Here is a 20,481-nt window from a genome sequence, read left to right as displayed (position 1 = left end):
CCAAGGATAGTGAAAACAGATATTCTCATGGCTGGGAAGAATATAAATTGGAATAACTCTTTGTAAAGCAATTGTATATATGTAAGTAAACATGAAGATGAGGAGTAAGGGGAACCCTTGTGCAATGCTGGTGGGATGATAAACTGGTGCAGCCACTATGGAAAACAGTATAGAGGATCTTCAAAAAATTAAAATAGAACTAGCCTATGATCCAGCAATTCCATTTCTGGGAATATATCCAAAGGAAATGAAAACACTAAGTCAAAAAGATAACTGCACCCCAATGTTCATTGCAACATTATTTACACCAGTTAAGACATGGAAACAGCCTAAATGTCCATCAGTGGATGAGTGGATAAAGAAGTTGTGGTGTATACATACATACAGTGGAATATTATCCAGCTACAAAAAAATGAGGAAATCCAACCATTTGTAACAACATGGGCGGATCTTGAAGGTGTTATGTTAAGTGAAATAAGTCAGAGAAAGACAGATACCGTATGATTTCACTTATATATGGACTCTAAAGAAAACAACAAACGAAAACTCAAACTCATTGAAGAAGAGATCAGACATGTGGTTGCCAGAAGCAGTGTGGGAGAGGGAATCAGAGGGAGGTGGAGGAGAGGCAGGGTGCAGATTTCTAGTTATAAGATAAATGAGGGCTGGGGATGTAATGTATAGCATAATGACTATGGTTACCACTGCTGTATGATACATGGGAAAGTAGTTAAGAGAGTGAATCCTAAGAGTTCTCATCACAAGGAGAAAAATGTTTTTTCTTTTCTTTTTATTGTACCTACATCATGACTGTTAGCAAAACCTATTGTGATAATCATTTCATAATATATGTAAATCAAACTGTTGCTCTCTATGCTTTAAACTTATAGGATGATGTTTGTCAATTATTTCTTAATAAAACTGGAAAAAACCCACAAAGATATGTGCATTCTGTCACATGCCAATTTCATAGAAAAACTTCCACATATGCACAGGGAACCATGTGCAAGAATGTTCAACACAGCAAGATTTGCTATAGTGAAAATATGAAAACAACTTAAATATTTATTAATAGAGAAATATTTGCCATTGAGAAATACTGCAAGGGTAAGTTGGTTCCGTATTATTTTATAAATGATCTCCAGACATGGTTGAGTGAAAAAAAAGCAAGGTTCAGAAAAATATGTGTCATTTATTTAAAAACAAAACTAAACCAAGCTCACAAATTATGTATTTTTAAAAGTGTGCATACCAACCTGATAACAACTGTTGTCAATGGGAACAGGGATTGGTTTTTAGCTTTTTCTGTACTGTTGGAATCTTTAAAAATAATTACATGTGTAATTAGAAATAAACATTAAAAAAATAAAGACCATACAAATGCTTTTAAGTCTCTGGTTTACCAATTTAAGCTTCTTTTCTAGTATTTATAATGGATAGCCAGAATTTCTCGATAATACAGTATAAAATGGGACACTTTGTAGGGTTTTGGATTTTTCTTATTTTGTTTTGCTTTTTGTTTTTGAGAGGTTGTGGGTTATAGTGGAAGAGTATAGGCTTTGGCATGCACACCTAGATCAGCCATTAGTTAAGACTTTAGCAGGTTCCTTAATCTCTCTGAGCTTCAAAAAAGTCTATTACTTACCTCATTGAGTTGTATAAGGATTACATGTACTGGCTTTCCTCATTTCCCACCTCCTTTGGTCAGAGGAAATTGGTCTAGTGTGGTCTAAGATCAAAGATGGTCTTGTATGGGTGATAAAATATGTCACCAGAACTTACTGTATCCCTGCATCAGGACATCTGAGTAAAGACGGAGGATGGTAAATAATTAATTTTAGAGGCCTATTAACATTTTAAATGAGTAAGCCATCTATTTGCACTTCACAAGATCAAATCAAATCATGCTAGTGATTTATAAATGATCTTGAACTTGAAGCTTCTAAACAGTTTACATGACAAGTTGTGTGGTTAACAGGGTTACTTTTCTTATCTCAGAGAACAAACAGTCTTAATTTAATTCAACATGTGTGCCAGCCAGCATCTGAATCTCAAGAGGCTTCAAAAACTAAAATGTTTCTCAGGAGGACTCTGGCAAGGGAGGAAAAAGCCAGATTTAAAGTTGAATATATGTATATTCTGTGCTTCTCACATATACTGCTATTGCTTTTATGTGTATCTATTAATATCATATGTAGTAGTTCATGTGAATATTTTCCCAGTGAGACTTGTTTATTCTAGTATAGGGATTCTGTATTAAACAATAATAAAATGAGTGGTCTAATTAATGTAGGTGGAAATTCTAGGCCCCTCAAGCAATAATTTCTAAATGAGACCCTTTATTTGATTGCAAAACAAACAAGCTAATACTTTCATGGTATTTATGCTTGGGAAGAGAGTTAAAAAGAAATAGTTCTGGACTTTCCCCATGTAAATTAGAGCCTCTTGAGTAATTAGCAGTTAATAAGTGAATGCTTCCTACAAGTTTAAAGGTTATAGCTGAAATGGGCATATGATTATGTATATTATTATATGTGTAGGGTTTATATAACCCCGGAATCCTTGAAGATAATCTGTAAGCATCCTTGGTTGGGTGAACAGAACTTTAAGTGAGTGGGGGTGGCTTTTGTAAGTTGGCCGCTTGCTGGTTTATTAGTGTTGAAAACCTACTGTCTTGTGAGTTTTGCGATGGCTGGGAGTGGTACATAGTAACAACTATAGTGATAACAACAATAATAAAAATAATCGCTAATATTTATTGTGTACTTACTATGTGCCAAGCACTATGCCAAGATTATTACATATTTCATTTAATTCTCACTTTAAGCTTAGGTGAGGTACTATTCCCCAATTTTATAGAAAAGGGCAGAGAGATTAGGTAATTTACTTAAAATCAGAATTAATAAGTGCCAGCGCTAAAAATCAAATCCCAGTCAGCCTGACTTCAGAGTCCATGTTCTTAACCATTGCAAAAACATTGCTGTGTCATTTTAATCTGTAGAATCAGTATGTAGCAGTATTGACATAATCATTAATGTGTTACTTTTTGTATATACCAAATATTTTCTAAAGAAGTAGTTCATTATTAGATATACCATTGTGTTGTTTTCTTTTATTTTTTAACGTTTATTTATTTGAGAGAGAGACAGACAGGGGCAGAGAGACAGACATGAGCAGGGGAGGGGCAGAGAGAGAGAGGGAGACACAGAATCCAAAGCAGGCTCCAGCCTCTGAGCTGTCAGCACAGAGCCCAATGTGGGGCTCGAACACATGAACTGTGAGATCATGACCTGAGCTGAAGTCAGATGCTTAACCGACTGAGCCACCCAGGCAGCCCTAGATATATCATTCTTAGAATCATACACATTTTATAGCAGGAATGACTGTGGTATAAAGAGATTAAGCCATCAGCAGGAGGCAACAGAACCAAGAAGTTTCTGATCCACAATTGCCTTCCTTTGCAAGGTTCATATAACAATCATACAGTGTTACATATATTTCACTTTGATTTTTCAGTGCAGCACGTTGAAGTTATAAATGCTTATCTCAGAGAGTGATGGTATCTGAGCAAGACAGGACCTTGGCCTTTGTGTGGATTTCAGAACAATAGAGCCTCATTGGTACATGCTGGAAAACTTAATCCCGGGCGTGTTGTAGGAATCACGGCAAAGCAGAAGAGGAAAAGCCAATCTGAAATGTTTTTCTTTTTCCAAGGAGGGCAGCTAAGGTGCCCAGATATCTTTGCCCTCTGGGGATGCAGGTGTGCAGTTTTTATTCTTTAATCATCACATAAATTAAAGCCTATTCCTTTGCATTTAAAAAATAATATAAAACGACACCCTGCATGTTTTATTGCCAGGCAAGAGCTTTGAACTTCTGTCTCATTGAAGTTTGATAAACTGCAAGGATCTTCCAGGGTTGGGTGGTGCACTTAACCACAGAGGGAACTTTGGACTGATAAGAGCTGCAGGTGAAGGAAACCACCGGGGAGTAGCGGTTAGAGAGAGCTCTTCGCTCTTGGCTTGTGAGAAATTCTCTGCACGGAGGAACTTTTCCCTGCCTTTCCTGGCTCTTCTTAAGCTGCTTCCCTTCACCCACAAATAAAAAGAGCACCAGGGCTTTCTGTTTCCACATTGTAAACTAGGAATAGGTGGGGTGAATATTTTGCAGTTCTTTATAAGAAATTTTGAAATTCGATGACAAATTCTGACTTCACACAAATGCTGATTGGCATGCACACACACGCACACACAGACACACACACATACACACAGACACACACACATGTAAACCACATTTTTCAGATGATTTTGCTATCAACCGATGCACCTGCCTTTGTGCTGTATGTAAAATAAAGATCGTATTTACTCGAAAACGGATTACACAAAATGTTAATGATGAGGCAGTGTGGCGTATTGTTATTGTTATTATATGTACTATTATTAAAATCTGTAAACATCAGATTTGTAGATGAATGTTAAACAGATATAGGCCTTTTTCTTCATTCTTTCTTCTTTCATTCTTCCTTCCTTCTTCCCCTCCCTCCTTTCTTCCTCCCCCCCCCCCACCTTTTTTTTGGTGCAAAGTAGTTTTCCAGAAAATCCCCCGCCCCAAACAGGACAAAAGTACTTTGATTCTAACTGCTCTGAAAATATTTCTCACTCAAAAGGCTTTCATATTGACATTTAGTCCCTGAAGCTAAGGAGGGGAAGCAGCAAGATTTTCAACTAAGTAAGAGCTCTTTCATTTTTACCGTCAAATCAAAACCAAAGCCAAAATACCCCAATCCTGATTAGCCTTAGGTAGATCTAAGTTAAAAAAAAAAAAAAAAAAAAGCCTGTCTAGTCCAAGGAAGGGATCTTTTTGTAAGACTACGGTAAGTGGGTGGAAAAAGGGAAGGAGAATACAAAGGTGACAGTGTCACTGATTTTAATGTGAGTTTGGCCTTTTTCTTCCCAATTTAATGTATATATTAAGGTAGAAAACAATGCCAGATATCGGCATGTGTTATCTCTCCACTCTCAGTTTTGGCCATTTCTTGGAGAAATCGTTTTCCGGTTGGATGACCTGTTGCCTAAGCACTGATTTTGTTTGCAGTGCTTGATGGTTGTTAGCTTTGGGAAGTGCTCATATTGACAAAATAAGTCACAGAATGTAAACATGTCATTCATCTGGACACTAGGCCCATGCAAACGTGGTGAAACCTTAGGTCACCATGGTCAAATGAAGACTCTCCTGAATACAGCTTGGGTAGGTAAACTTACTTGCTTTATAAGTTTCACTGGACTGCCAGGACTTTAGGAATGTGGGTTTTTTGTTTTGTTTTGTTCTTTTGAGTTTATTTATTTATTTTTTGAGAGAGAGAGAGAGAGAGAGCACTTTCACACACACAAGCAGAAAAGGGGCAGAGAGAGAGGGAGAGAATCCCAAGCAGTATCCATGCTGTCTGTGCAGAACTCAACATGGGGCTTAATCTCGTGAACCGTGAGATCATGATCTGAGCCAAAATCAAGAATCAGACACTTGACTGACTGAGCCACCCAGGTGCCCCTTAACTAGTGATTCTTAAACTTCAGGGTACATAAGAAACACCAAGGTACTTGTTAAAAATTACTGGGCTCCTTGAAAAGTACAGCATAGAGAATGTAGTCAATAATATTGCAGTAACGTTGTATGGTGACAGATGGTGACTACCCTCACTGTGGTGAGCATTGAGTATATGTAGAAATGTCAAATCACTATGTTGTACATCTGAAACAAACATAACATTGTATGTCTGCTATACTGCAATTAAAAAAAACCAAACTTAAAAAAAAAATTACTGGGCTCCAAGTAGAAATTTAAGGTCACTTAGTCTGGTATGGTGTCAGATTACAAATCTGCATTTTAACAGGGTATCTGAGGTGATTTCAGATCACGAAGTTGATTCACCATATTTTGAGAAAGGGTTAAATTATGTTTTTTCCCACACCTTCTTTATCAAGAAGAAAAGAGATGTAGATTAAATAACTATCCAAAATTAGGCTATAAAAGACAGAGCCATGATTCCAACCCAGGTCTAATTCTAATACATAAGCCCATGATTAATTCACACATTTTCTAGTCACAAAAAATGCAGAAAACGTGATTTCTGATAAATTGAGCCACACAGATTTCATGGTCCTAAGGTTAATAACTTATACCATGTAGCATGTGGGTGGCTTAGTTGGTTGAGCATCCAACTCTTGATTTCTGCTCAGGCTGTGATCTCAGCGTCGTGGGATTGAGCCTTCATCAGGTTCTGCATTGAATGTGCCCCTCTCCCCCACTCATGCTTGCTCTCTCTCTCTCAAAAAGAAAAATAAAAGTAAACAACAACAACAACAACAACAAAATAACTTTTAAAGCATTACTGAAGTTTTCATTAAATTTCCTTAATCAGTTTCCTTTTTCAGGGAACTTTTGTATTATTAAAGAATTGAGTTTTCTTTGCAAGCAGATCATCCATGTTTTGGGCATGGCATCACTACTCCCTGGGTTAAGTTTCTGAGACATGCAGAAGTGGAAGAGGGTGGAAAGAGGCAGAAAGAAAAGAATGGTGTTAAATGGTGCTCAAGCTCCTCACTGTCATTAATGTCACCCTCATCACTGAAATGAAGAATGAAGGGTTGATATTACTACTAATAGCCAAGGGGTGCTTGGGTGGCTCAGTCAGTTAGGCGTCCGACTCTTGATTTCAGCTCAGGTCATGGTCTTGTGGTTGGTGGGTTTGAGCCCCACATCAGACTGTGCTGGCAGTGCAAAGAAAGCCTGCTTGGGATTCTCTTTCTGCCTCTCCCCGTCTCTCTCTCTCTCTCAAAATAGATAAATAAACTTAAAATATTTTTTTAAATACTAATAGCCAATCAGATGGTAATAGGTCATGTTCTACATTGTCTCCCATCCTACCCTGTGAGACCTTAGCTTAGTTAGGGCCAACAAATTTGGTTTGCCTATTCCAGTCCACTTTCTAGGGCAGAGCCAACATCTTGATGGACTTTTATGGCCTCCTAGTAGGACTAGGATGACTCATTTTCTATGTCTCTCACTTTCTCTTTTTATCTTCATTTTTCTTTCAGCCCAGCGACATGTCCTCACGTACATGGAAGATGCAGTGTGCCAACTGCTAGAGAACAAGGAAGATATTAGCCAGTACGGCATTGCCAGGTTCTTCACTGAATAGTAAGTACCTGAGTGCTTTGTCAATAGGGTGAGCCCAGAGAAGGCCCTTGGAAGCGGGCAAGGTACAGGAAGAATAGAGCAGGAAATTGTTGATTATGCAGTGGCACTGAATGCTTGGTTTTGGCAGGTCGGCTGAGGGCTGCCCAAGCATGTTTTGGAATATGCCTTTGGTGCAGCTAGTTTTGTCCAGTGGTTAAGTCTCATGAGTGGTCATGACTATCGTAGCTCAAGAACTAATTGATCAGTTAGATCCGTTTCTTTAGGTCCCTCTTATAATTTTTAACTTTCTCCATTATTCAGAATGCTCCGTCTTGATTGCCTGTAGTCAGTGTTCCTTTAGCCTGTGTTTTTTTGCAGCTGGCCTTTCTCATGGAAACGCTTGGGATGGTTTCCCTCTGCAGTTTTCTTCCTACAGGATGCTGTGTCAATCAGCTAATGATTTAAGAGTATTTATAGAGGCAGAAGAGCTTTCATAGTTTATGTCTTTGAAAGGTTGTGTTTCTTTGTAAAGCATGCTTGGAGTGTGTAAAAGTCAAAATGATTACTGCTTTTTTAATATCACAGAACTGTTTTTAGGCTGAAAGAGAATCCATTTTAAATACCTTGGTCTTCATGAAAGGATGTGCTAAAGAAATAGAAAATGTTATTTTTATTTCCAAAATGCCATCACATATTTGTGTAATCATTTGGAATCTCCTTCCCTTTTTTATGGTTTGCTGGGAATCTTCTAAGGAAGAGTAGCCTCTAACAGGCTTCTATTTCAGAGGAATCATGAGCTCAAGTCCATCCTCCTTGAAAACAGATTTTTTTCCTTTCTGTGCTCCACAGCCTCTTTGAAGATCAGACAGCTTTTCTAACAGCCTAACAGCCTAACAGCCTGGTTTGCTGTTAGGGGAATTCTTGACTCTCCCTAGCTCTTTTGCCAAGCTATAGGCCTTTCAAATAAAATCTAGATGTCTTATGGATTGGAATTTCAAGTCCCCAGGAAAAAGAGGCTCTGTAGGCACAGAGCTGGTCCCTTCTCCCAGTCCTCTAAAGGAGGATCAAGAAAGGAATTTTCCTTGTTCCCATGGTGTGGGCTGAAGCAAATGAGGTGGGCAGGGAATAAAGACTGAGATTGAATAGCTTTGCTTGCTCTTACAGAACTGACAAGCCTACGGGTCAAGTTTCTAGGCCATTTAATCTGTACCAGCACTCCTGAGACTTCTTGCCAAGTGAAATATGACTCTTCTGGGGGCAATGCTTCTTCCTGTTTTGTTTTGTTTTGTTTTGCCCATTTTACTCTACCTTCCTCCTCACCCCCACCATCTCCTGTATAAGTCTTTCCTGCCACGTTGGTTCCCTGAGGGCAGGCATCATGTCCTCCTCATCTTTGTGTTCCTAGTGCCTGGCACATAATAGACGGTAGGTGAATATTTGTTGAATACACAGCTGTATCTATATTTTAAGTTATTGCATACTATTTACTCCTATTCTTGATCATAATAAGTAATAAGGACTTTCTCTTGCTTTTTCTCTCTTTTTTGTTGATTCTTTTTGATAAAGCTCTCTATTCTGCCATATAAGAAGCTGTATACCCAGCTGGTCTCTATAACTGATACTGAACTCTGTAGAGCAAATAGTAAAGCTTATAACTGTTTCAAAATGCTATCGAATGCTATTAACTGTAGCTTTTATCCACTAGTACACTGTTGAAAAATATATTAAGATTTTCCATAGCACTGATAGAAATCTAGTTTTTAAGTAAGCTGTTTCTTGCCCTCAGGAAACTAAAACTTACAAGATGTGTGTGAGTGGCACACACCTGACACTTTTCAGAAATCATATTGGCCCAAGGCAAGTTATTTTGAGAAATGAACTAGCGTCAAAGCTCCAAACTCTTGGGGCACCTGGGTGGCTCAGTTGCTTAAGTGTCTGACTCTTGATTTCGGCTCAGGTCATGATCTCACAGTTTGTGGGATCAAGCCCCACATTGGGCTCTGTGCTGATAGTATGGAAACTGCTTGGGAATCTCTCTCTCCTCCACTCTCTCTGCCCTTTTGCCACTCGTGCTCTGTCTCTCAAAATAAATAAATAAACTAAAAACAAAAACGAGCCAAAAAATCTTAAAACCAAAAAACAAACAAACAAAAAACTTGAAAGGTGCAGACATACGATGAAATTGAAGGCGGTATTTGGTAGACAAGGAGACCTGGGTGGTAAAAGCTCCTGATTTTCTTTGATTTTGAATTTTATTTATCCAGTGAAAATCCTTCTTCCTTACGCCTCAGTTTTGTACCAATTCGTAGCAGTACAATGTAGGGAAAAGAGCAGTGCCCTAGGAAGAAGAGTTCCTTATTCTTAACAGTTCTCACTCTATAATCTTGGGCAATTTCTGCAGTTTTCTGGGCTTCAGTTGCCACAGCTATGATATAGGTATAATAAAATCTGTTGTTCTAATAATAATAACAATGTAGCAATTATACACTATAATGAGCAGTTTTTAATGAAACTCGTACTGTGTCTCAGCCACTATAATTCTTTGAAGTAGGTACTATTATTATCACCTCTGTTTTATAGATAAGGAAACCAAGGCTCATAAAGGTTAAAATAGCTTCTTTAAATTCACAAGCTAGTAAGTGACAGAGTTGGGATCACAAACTCGTAAGTGACAGCGTTGGGAATCATGTCTTGTCTGGAGTATTTCAAAGGCTACTATTCTCTACTGCCTCTAAGTCACTATACTGCCTAACATTGCTAGAGACCTACCCAGATCGTTTTTGGAGGTCTCTTCTAGCTATAGTTTCTAAATTCTTTGAAATTTCCTTTATGAACTATACTCCACAAAGGTTATCACATACCCTTGTCTGGTGACCTTAGCTCATTGCCATTTAAATGTTTAGTATTGGCCTTCTTAGGGGATACAATTGGAACTGGCTCTAAAGTAGGAAGCAGGATTTTTTAGAAAATATGTTAACAGTACACTTCCATCTCTCAGTTTCAAGTTCATACCTTGGGATTTTCGTGCACTTAATGATGGATGATTTACCTATAAACAATGATAAAAGTACTCTTTCAAATTGTTTTTGGAATGCTTTTCTGTTGATTTTCTTCTGTGGGTCTGCTTGTCTTCTCACCTGCGCTGTCTGTCATTCCTCAGTTGTTGGTGTTTTCCAACAAATCCATGATTGTTCCAGCAAATCTGCGTAAGCTGCAAAACACAAGGAGCTAAGCTGTACTGTGTGTGTATGTCTGTAAGACTGTGAGCTCTTTAGATCATATTCCTCTGGACACTCTTGAAAGAAGGATACTAAATCCCAGAGGATTTTCTTTTATGTCGTATGCAACCTCTACCTCTGAATGTTGTCTTTCAACCAGTGGAAGGTAAAGGGAATTAATAGCAAGAGGTGCCACTCTAAGAATAGACCAAGTGTCAGCACGGGGTCAGGACCTCTGAAGAAGTACATCCAAGAAAATGAGGCCAGAGTAGCTGTAACTTAGAAACCACAGCAGAGTGTGACCAGGTTCTTGTGGTAAAGATAAAATGAGAAATGTGGTTTTTCAAGACATTGGAAAATAATGATGAGAGAAAACCAGGCTGAAATCTGAGAATTCCTATCAGGATTGGGAACTATTCTTCACAGGCTAAATTGATAGTTACAACACTGTGGCATCAGGGAGCTTGACCTCCACATACTAATATAGAAAAGAATGATGCTCTGTGGTCTTGGTTGGTGGGCCCAGGAGGGCTCTTTCTTATGATCAAGTGTCTTGTTTTTGTTTCTTTTTCAATGATGGTTTTAGCTTCTTGGGGATGCTTTCATGATGACTGTTTGGGTTGCAAGTACACAGATTACCTTCATTGATAGAGGTTTATTTTAAGGCTATGTGAGAATATAAGACGGCATTCACCCATGAATTCATTCCATAATTATTTTTGAGTACTTACTATGCACCTATGTGTAGTAGGCAGTGGAGCTATAGTAGTGAGCAAGATAAATAAGGTGATTCTTGTCATGGACCTAAGGGGTTAGTGAGGGAGATAGTCAATAAATAAGTAAACTGATGAGGACAATAGCAAAAGCTGATAGGTAATAAATACTTGCTGTGTGCTAGGCGCTGTTCGAAGCATTTCAAATGTATTATTTCATTTAATTCTCCCAATACTATGAGCTGGGGTTTTAATATTCTCTTCATTTTTTTCCACATCAGGCAATGCAGGTGCACAAAAGTAACGCTCCCAAGGTTACACAGCTGATGGCCATATCAAGGCAAATAACACGGAAGTCACTAGGGTGATGTGATATACAGGATAGCCAGGAAGACCTCTTGGAAATGGCATTTGAGGGCTTCTCCCAGGGATGATTGGCTCATCGCATTGAAGAGCCAATAAGTTATGTCTGTTCAGGTGACTCACCTTCTTTTTGTCTACCTTTGTTATCTAAGCTTCCAAAAAAATCATTTGATTGATTGTATTTCCTGCTACCCAGAATGGAATAACCGTAATAGGCAGTGATCCGGGAAAAGCCACGTTACAAGTAATTGGCTTCCCTATGCATCAATCATTTATCATAAGGGAAAGTAATAAAATAATTAGACATAAAAATTACCTGTGTTGTCTAATATCTAATAGAAATATGAAGATTGAAATCTTAGTGTTTAGAAAAAGAGCATTAATAATTATATCTTGATATATATTAATCATCAGAATTCACTTGGCAATTTGCATACCTCTTTTTATATACTCTTGCAGTAAAAAGCACTGGCATCAAATCCTCCCTTCTTTATTGTTTTGATTAGAATAAGTCCGTGAAATGTGAACACTAATTCACTCCTGGAGACAAAAAGGAAGTTCCAAGAGTGCATATTCCTAAATCACTTAAAATGTAACTCTAATGAAAACAACCCATGATTATAAAATATGTATTGTTTCTTCCTTTTTTAAACAGGTGCTCTAAGCCCTATGAAAGATGACCCACTTCTCTCCTAGGTAATCTAGAACAGTCAGAGTATAAGCTTGCAGTTCTAAAGTTGGCAGATTTTTTAAGATTATCCATCATCCAGGATTTAAGTAATGTTTTGGGTTCTTCTTGTGCCCATGGTAACAAAGGAGCAGTTTTGGAGCAACAAGAAACACATCAGAACAAATCAGGACTTCATGGATTTCCAGGTTCATAGCTTTGAATGAGGGATGGACTTGAGACTTCTCTGGGCCATTTCTGCTCCATGTTTTCCCTTCTTATTGTTGTTAAATTGAGCCAAATGTGCTGTGGTGAAGTAATGGTGACTAATCCTATTATAGGCTTCTTCAAAAGGGTATTGCTTCTCCCTGCAAACCACCCCCCCCCCCAATCTTTTTTCCATAGTTCAGTTCTTAGCTGGAGTTGACACACTATAACAGAAAATGACCCATTTCTCATTGTCAGCATCTGGATTCTCACAGACTGAGATAATTGCCAAGAATAGATTTTGCCTTGAGCTGGAGCAATCCTGTCCTCACTGTTATTGGCTCAGGCACTTCTGTTAAGATGTCATTTGTAAAACCTATAGAGGATTCTGGTTCTTTTCTATGTTACCAGGGGTATCCTATAGCAAAAGTACTCCAGAGAGACATAGTGGTGAGTAGAGAGTCACCAAAATCGATTTTGAAACTTAAAAATCCAGGTTCATCAAGGATATAAGCAGCTGCTTACTTGCTTAGAATCCATCACTCTCTTCAGTCCCTTCATGTTTTGATTACCGGAAAACCATCCAGCAGCACTTGACCTGGTAACTGAGGAAGCCATTTCACAGCCCACTGGTCCCCTGACTCATTTAGAAGTCAGAGTCAAAGGTTGTGGAAGTAATAATTGGGCCCAGATTCTCCCTGTCAGGAGAGACCTTACTTCCCCACCTCTTCCCTTCTGCAAGTTAAGAGAAACTTAGCTGTTGTGAAACCATTCAGTAAGAGGAAATGAAGGAACTCCATCCTTGGCTGAAGTATTCTCAAGAACAAGTGATATTATTTCTGTTTTCATGGGAGCTGCTTTTATAGCTAGCTAGTATAAAATTTAGGTATAATTTTCTACCCACAAATATTTCCCCGTAGAGAAATTACTTGACTTATTTTAATCTATAAGTAATACAAGGAATCTTTACTTGGTCCAATCCACATGTTGATCTTTCTTCTCATTCCACCGCTCTGATAATTCCCCGAGTCCCTCTCTGGAAATCAGGTAGACACACACAAATGTGAATGAACAGATCAGTAGTGCTATTAGAAATGTGAAATAGCTCATCAGAAGTCAAGAAACTTTAGTTCATCAACAGCAGAACCATTTAAATTCAACAGTGTTTCTAATTTCTTCCATAATTTGCTTAGAACTCTAGAAGATCTGTGGTGCTGGCAGCACAGGCCTGGCACAAGAGCAGGAAAGAATGACACATTCTGGCACCTTTAGCCAGAAGGTCTTTAATGAACTGGGATGGGGGTGGAGGGGATGGAAGGGAAGGCGGAGGGACAGTGAGGATTTTGGCAGCCACACAAAGATTCTTCTTCCCTGAGAAAAGTGAAATGAAAGTCAAATGAAGCTTCTCTCTGTTACTATGATTTGCTAAGATGTTTGTCTGTCTCTCAGCTTCCAGCCCCATGGCAGGTGCATCTTTACAGTCAGTGACTTCCCCGCAAAACAAATTATTTCTCAGGATCCCTCAACAGGGGTCATGTCCAACCAATTTCCTGCCCAAGGCCATAACGGTGATTCCTTCCTTCAGCTATCAGATGCAGTCTGACCAGCACAGTGGAAACCATCTTACCAGAAAATGTCACGAGCGTGTACATTTACATTAGGGACATGTTGACCTGAGCTCTGGCTGAGTTCTGGGGCTGCGACAGTCAGTAATGCTGTTCCTGGGGTGGCCAGAGAAGCAGCCTTGAGTTCATCCCTTTGTCATTAAATAACATCAACAGCAAATGTCTTTGTTAATGTCCTCGTGTTATATTTTCCAGGTCGGGATCATGCTAGGGATAATAATACCTATCTCACAGGGTTGTTGTACAAATGTAGTAAAATGACATGTATAAAATGGCTGGCTATCTAGAATTCATTCTTATTTTCAAATGGTCTTAGAATTGAAGATTTTGAGGACTTTTTAGTCTCTCTTGTCTTCTGTAATACCTCTTGCTTACTCTGCCTTTTGTGTGCTTTTTTGGAGATTAAAGACATTTGATGATTTTCTGCATCACCATTAGCCATTTAGTGTTAGCCACTTTACTCATCATTTGGTTCATTCAGAGAAAGGTCTAGGAAAGCTTTTCTGTCTTCCCTTTTCCCACCACTAAGCCATTTTCTCACTTCCTGGCTATACCCTCTTCTCTCTGGCTGCCAAGATGAAAAACTTCAAGGTGTAATAGGAGACCTGAGCTAGTCAAGTCTATCCAGCTTGCATTGTTCCTACTCTAAGCTCTAGCGGTACAGGGATGTGCTCAGGGTAATGAAAAGCAGACGTTCTCTGCTGAGGTCATGGCTCCTCATGCTGGCAGCCTGCTGCAGGAAGCTGTTTATCTGTGCTTGCTGAGCCAAACTCCAGCCTCCCAACAGTTGGAATGTATTGAGAAACCACAGAGCCCAAAGAGACAACGTTACACAGGCAGTTCCAGGCAGGGAGAGTATATTTACACCATACAAGCCATACAAGCTACAGTTTACATGTGTGGGGATAATTGCTCATCTGCACACTCTCAAACTGCACCTTCTATGCAATATATATGCCCTCTCAAGGGGGTTTAACCAGGAGAATTGTACTGCTATATCCAAAATGCCCCAAACACCTACTATATAGTACTTGCCATAAGGAAAAAGAGGTAGTATAGAAAATTTGATGTAAAAACCACCTTTTTAAGGTAGTGTTTTTCTGAGTCAAATTTGATGCTTAGAATCTTGAACCATACAGACCCCATCTCTAAAGCATCCCATAACATTGTTCCTTGCATGGTTTTTCCAACTACATGTTTTTCTTATCTCTTTACCAAAACATCAAGTACGGTTATAGTTTCAAATGTGACTGTAAGATATGGTCCCTTGCCTAGAAGGGGATGTAATCTGCTTAAGGAGATAATGCTTACTGATTAGCAAACAATTAGAGAGCCATTTCAAGACCTTATACAATGGCACTAAGTTGTGCTCCGAGGTCTGAGAATAAGGAGAAATAATGGGTACTAGAGAAGTTAAATGAGGCATCATAGAAGAGTGTGTCTTGACTTGTGTGATGGTTAATTTTATATGTCATCTTGATTAGGCTAGGGTATGCCCAGACAGCTGGTAAAACATTATTTCTGAATAGTCCTGTGAGGGTGTTTTCAGAAGAGATTAGCGTTTGCATTGGTAGACATCACCCTGTTCCTTGAGGACCTGATTAGAACAAAAAGGTAGAAGAAGAGTGAATTTTTTGTTTGGTTTTTTGTTTTTTGTTTTTGTTTGGCTTTAGCTGGGACATCCATTATCTCCCACCTTCGGACATCAGTGCCTTTGAATTTAGACTAGAACTTACATCATTGTCCCTCTGATTCTTGTGCCTTTGGACTCAGACTGGGACTTAACACCACTGACTCCCCTGGCTCTTAGGCTTACAGACTTGGATTGAATTACGCTACTGACTCACCTAGTTCCTCAGATTGCTGATGGCAGATCATGGGCCTTCTCGGCTTCCATACTCACGTGAGCCAATTCCATAATAACATAAGCTAACTCTCTTCTTGTATATACAGTTTACCCTTGACCAGCACAGGGTTAGGGATGTCAATCCCCAACACAGTCAAAAATCCATGTATAACTTTTGACTCCTTGAACAACTTTACTAATAGCCTACTGTTGACCAGAAGCCTAAACAGTTGATCACACAGTTGATTAACATGTGTTTTGTATGTTATATTTACTATATTTTTACAATAAAGCTAGAGGAAAGAAAATGTTATTAAGAAAATCACAAAGAAGAGAAATTTCAGAGTCCTGTACTATAAAAAATCTGTGTATAAGTTGACCCGCACAGTTCATATTTGTGTTGACCAAGCATCAACTGTATGTATGTATCTACTGCTGGTTCTGTTTTTCTGGAGAACACTGACTAATACAACCTGGAAAGGTGAACAGAATTTGGATAAGCAAACAAGAAAGAAATATTTTTATGTGACATGAAAGTACTATAGCATAGTGGTTCACAACACAGCCTTTGCAGTCAGATCTATGTGTGAGGGCCTGCCACTTACTAGTATGTGAGCTTATGCAGGTTGCTTAGTCTCATCTATAAAAGAGAGAGACTCATATAAAATAGAAAGTTCCATGTTGCATAATTATTGGAAGGATAATGAATATAAAGTGCTTGGTATTCTACCTATGATGTACTAAGTGTTGAATGAATGGTAGCTACTGCCACTGTTGTTGTTTGTGCATTCAACAAATATTTATCGAATGCCTTTGTGTTAGTCAGTATTCTAGACACTGGGGGATACAGCAATGAAAAACAGATAAAAAAAAAATCCCAGCTTTCATGGAGCTTCCCTTCTGACATTAGCTTTCATTCTGAAACTGTATTTTACCTTTTTTCCTCTTGTAATAATTTTAGACTTATAAAAAAGTTGTAAAAATAACATAGAGTTACCATATCCCTTTCACCCAACTTCCAGTAATGTTAACATCTTCTCTAACTATAGTATAATTTTGAAAATCAGTTCATTGAAAACTATTAACTATCTATGGACATTATTAGAATTTGCACCTTGATTTTTGAAGGGTAATTTTTCTGGTATAAGTTCTAGGTTGGCAGTTATATTAGTACTTTGAAGACACTATTCCATTATCTTCTAATTTCCGCTGTTTCTGTTGAGAAGTACCAGTCATTCTTACACCTTTGAAAAATAATCTGTCCTTTGGCTACCCCTTGGATATTTCTCCTTGGTCTTGGTTTTTGATAGTTTTACTATAAGGTGCCTAGGTTTGCTTTTCTTTATATTTAAACCACCTAGGGTTCTTAGTGCTCCTCAAACCTGTAATTTGATGCCTTTTATCAGTTTTTGAAAGTTCTCAATTTTTAGCTTTTCAGATTTGCTTCTGTTCCACTATCTTTACTCCTTCTGGGATTCCAATTATACAATCCAATTATATAAACATTAGACCTCTTATGTACTTCTCTGCATTTTTCATCATTTTGTCTTATATGGTTCCTTATGGATATTTTTTTCTGACCTATTTCCCAGTTCATTAATTCCCTTTTCATTTATGTGTAATTTGCTGTTAAACCCATGTACTGAGTTATTAATTCCAATTCATGTTTTATTTTTGTGTGTGTGTTTTTTTTAATATCTTACTGTAATACTTTTAATCAGTCTGTTTTAAATACAAAAGGGGGGGAAAGTTGCAAGCTGGGGGAAACTGTGAATGTTGAAAGTGAGTTTGAAAAACCTTAGGATTTGTTTATTAGTGTTTCTCATACTTCTCTTAGTCTTGCTTCCCATAGTACATCTTCGTTTTTCTTTTTTATTCCCAGTAGTGAAGATTTTATTATTTATTAAAAATTTTTTTAATGTTTATTTAATTGAGAGAGAGAGAGAAAGAGAAGGGGAGGGGGAGGGAGAGGGAGACACGGAATCTGAAGCAGGCTCCAGACTCTGAGCTGTCAGCACAGAGCCTGACATGGAGCTCGAACCCACGAACTGTGAGATCATGACCTGAGCTGAAGTCAGATGCTTAACTGACTGAGCCACCTCAAGCACCTCAAAGATTTTAATTTACTTTACTTTCTGTAGTTTATTATGAAAACCTTATATAGTTTAAAACTACTATTTTAGTTTGTTTATTAGAGGCTTTTTTTTTTTTAAGAGGAGTTTTAGGATCACAGCAAAATTGAGAGGAAGGTAGAGATTTCCTATGTATCCCTGCCCCCAAAATGCAAAGGCAACATTTATTTTTATTTTTATTATCATTACCAACATCTCCTACCAGAATGGTATATTTGTTACAATTGATGAACCTACATTGACAAAGCACAATCACCTAAAGTTCACAGTGTACCTTAGTGTTCTCACTCTTGATATTGTACATTCTATGGGTTTGGACAGATGTGTAATGACATATGGCCATCATTATGGTATCATACAGAGTATTTTCACTGCTCTAAAAATTCTCTGTGTTCTTCCTGTTTATCCTGTCTTCCCACCCAATTCCCAGCAACCACTGATCTTTTTATTGTCCTCATAGTTTTGCCTTTTCCAGATATTGTATACTTGAAATCATACAGTTTATAACCTTTCCTATTTATTTATTTATTTATTTATTTATTTATTTTTAAACTTTTATTTATGCAAGTAATCTCTACACTCAGTGTGGGGTTTGAACTCACAACCCTGAGATCAAGAGTTGCATGTTCTTCTGACTGAGCCAGCCAGGTGCCCAATTATTGTATTTTTTAGTTCAAGAATTACCATTCAGTTTTTTTATGGTTCTTTACAAATTTTTAGCCTTCATTTTCTTGAACATGGTAAAGCAAGCTTATTTAAAAGTCCATAATTCAAAATCTGGATTCCTTATGGGTATGTGTCTATTACCTATTCTATCTCTTGAGTTTTTACTCCATTGTCTTAAATTGTAGTATACTGTTTTCCTTCAGTTGAGTGTTGTACTTTGTATATGAAAAATTCTAGAGATAATGTAAAGCCTAGAATGCTATTATCTTTCTTCAGAGAGGATTTATATTTGCTTCTGACAGATGGTTTGAACACTAGCAATCCTGGATTACCTCAATCCAGTCAAGGGGTTGGAATAATTTGAAGCTAGGCTTAAGTATCAGGGAGGGCTGATCTATTTTTAAATTTTGTTTTTTAACGTTTATTTATTTTTGAGACAGAGAGAGACAGAGCATGAACGGGGGAGGGTCAGAGAGAGAGGGAGACACAGAATATGAAACAGGCTCCAGGCTCTGAGCAGTCAGCACAGAGTCCGACGCGGGGCTCGAACTCACAGACCGCTAGATCATGACCTGAGCCAAAGTCGGCCGCTTAACCGACTGAGCCACCCAGGCGCCCCATGGGCTGATCTATTTTTAGATATAGCCTTTCAGGGTGCCAACCAGATCCTTAGGGATATACCACAGTCCCTCTACCCAGTCTGGGTGGGTTCTGAGCTCCAGGTTTTTGACTGCCAAGCCTCAAGAGTCATTTGAAAATTCAGGAGCTTAACATTAATTAAAAACTATTACCTGTTCAGTCTATCATCTTCCTCTTTCAGGACCAGCAGAAGCCCGTGAAACTACTAGTGGGTGTCATGATATCTTATTTTTGAAGGGGTGGTGAGTATAAATGAGACTATGAGGTTCTGGGCTAACTTTAATGTGATATGAAAATATTTGAGGTTTCTGGGGCACCTGGGTGGCTTAGTCAGTTTAGCATCCAACTTCAGCTCAAGTCATGATCTCACAGTTCATGAGTTTGAGTCCCACACTGGGTTCTCTGCTATCAGTGCAGAGCCTGCTTTGGATCCTCTGCCTCCCTCTGTCTCTGTCCCTCCCCCACTCAGGCTCTCTCTCTCTCTCAAAAATAAATAAAAATATTTTTAAAATGTTTGAGGTCTGTATTACTGACAAAATCACACATGCTGCTAATTCTACTATGTGTGTGTATAAATACACACACACACATATACACATATATACACATACATGTATGTGTGTGTGTGTGTGTATATATATATATATATATATATATATATATATATATATATATAGGGAAATACTAAATTCCAGTTAATGGTTTATAAAAATAAAGATGCAATCTTTTTCTATCCAAGTTTGTGCATTCCTTTAATTCAATCCATGGACTCTTCTGTTTAGAATTCCTGTTGATGGGGAGAAGTGGCACCAAATGCTAGGCTAACTTCTCTGGGTTTTATTCTCCTCTCATAACTTGGCCTTGTCATTCTTCATTTGCCTTGGTGGCTCTCTCATACTTCAAACAGATGCTTTTAATAATTCATCTAGTTTTCCTCAGCCAGAAATGTTGGTCTAAATTACCTAGTCTACCTTTATTGTAAAAGGAAGTATTTTCGGACTTTTGTTCTAGCAGAATGTAATTATATTAGCAGCAGTAGAAAATACAGAAAGAGGTTGTAAAGGAGTCTAAATTGACTTGTGCAGAACTAGTCCGTGTTGAAAAGCAACAAACAAGGAAATATATAATTAGGATAGGGCCGGTTTACGGGAGGCTCAATTATGTTGAAATAAGAAGAAAGACAAAAGACAGCACCTTGTAAAGGCTGAGAACTAACACTATGTCAC

The 20,481-nt window shown here is 38.2% G+C and overlaps 1 protein-coding gene across 3 annotated transcripts in view; it reads left to right on the top strand.

Moving 5' to 3' along the window:
• Positions 1–20,481, top strand: part of CSTPP1 (centriolar satellite-associated tubulin polyglutamylase complex regulator 1) — a 195,561-nt gene that overhangs the window by 41,443 nt on the left and 133,637 nt on the right. For all 3 annotated transcript variants that reach the window (XM_015075663.3, XM_015075662.3, XM_015075664.3), the window contains exon 2: positions 7,098–7,200. In XM_015075663.3, the coding sequence (XP_014931149.1) occupies positions 7,098–7,200 (103 nt within the window). The remainder of the gene's footprint in view (positions 1–7,097; positions 7,201–20,481) is intronic.

The sequence above is a fragment of the Acinonyx jubatus genome, chromosome D1, assembly GCF_027475565.1.
Source record: "Acinonyx jubatus isolate Ajub_Pintada_27869175 chromosome D1, VMU_Ajub_asm_v1.0, whole genome shotgun sequence".
NCBI lineage: Eukaryota > Metazoa > Chordata > Mammalia > Carnivora > Felidae > Acinonyx > Acinonyx jubatus.
Note: the sequence above shows the minus strand (reverse complement) of the source record. Positions and strands in the feature narration are given on the sequence as shown.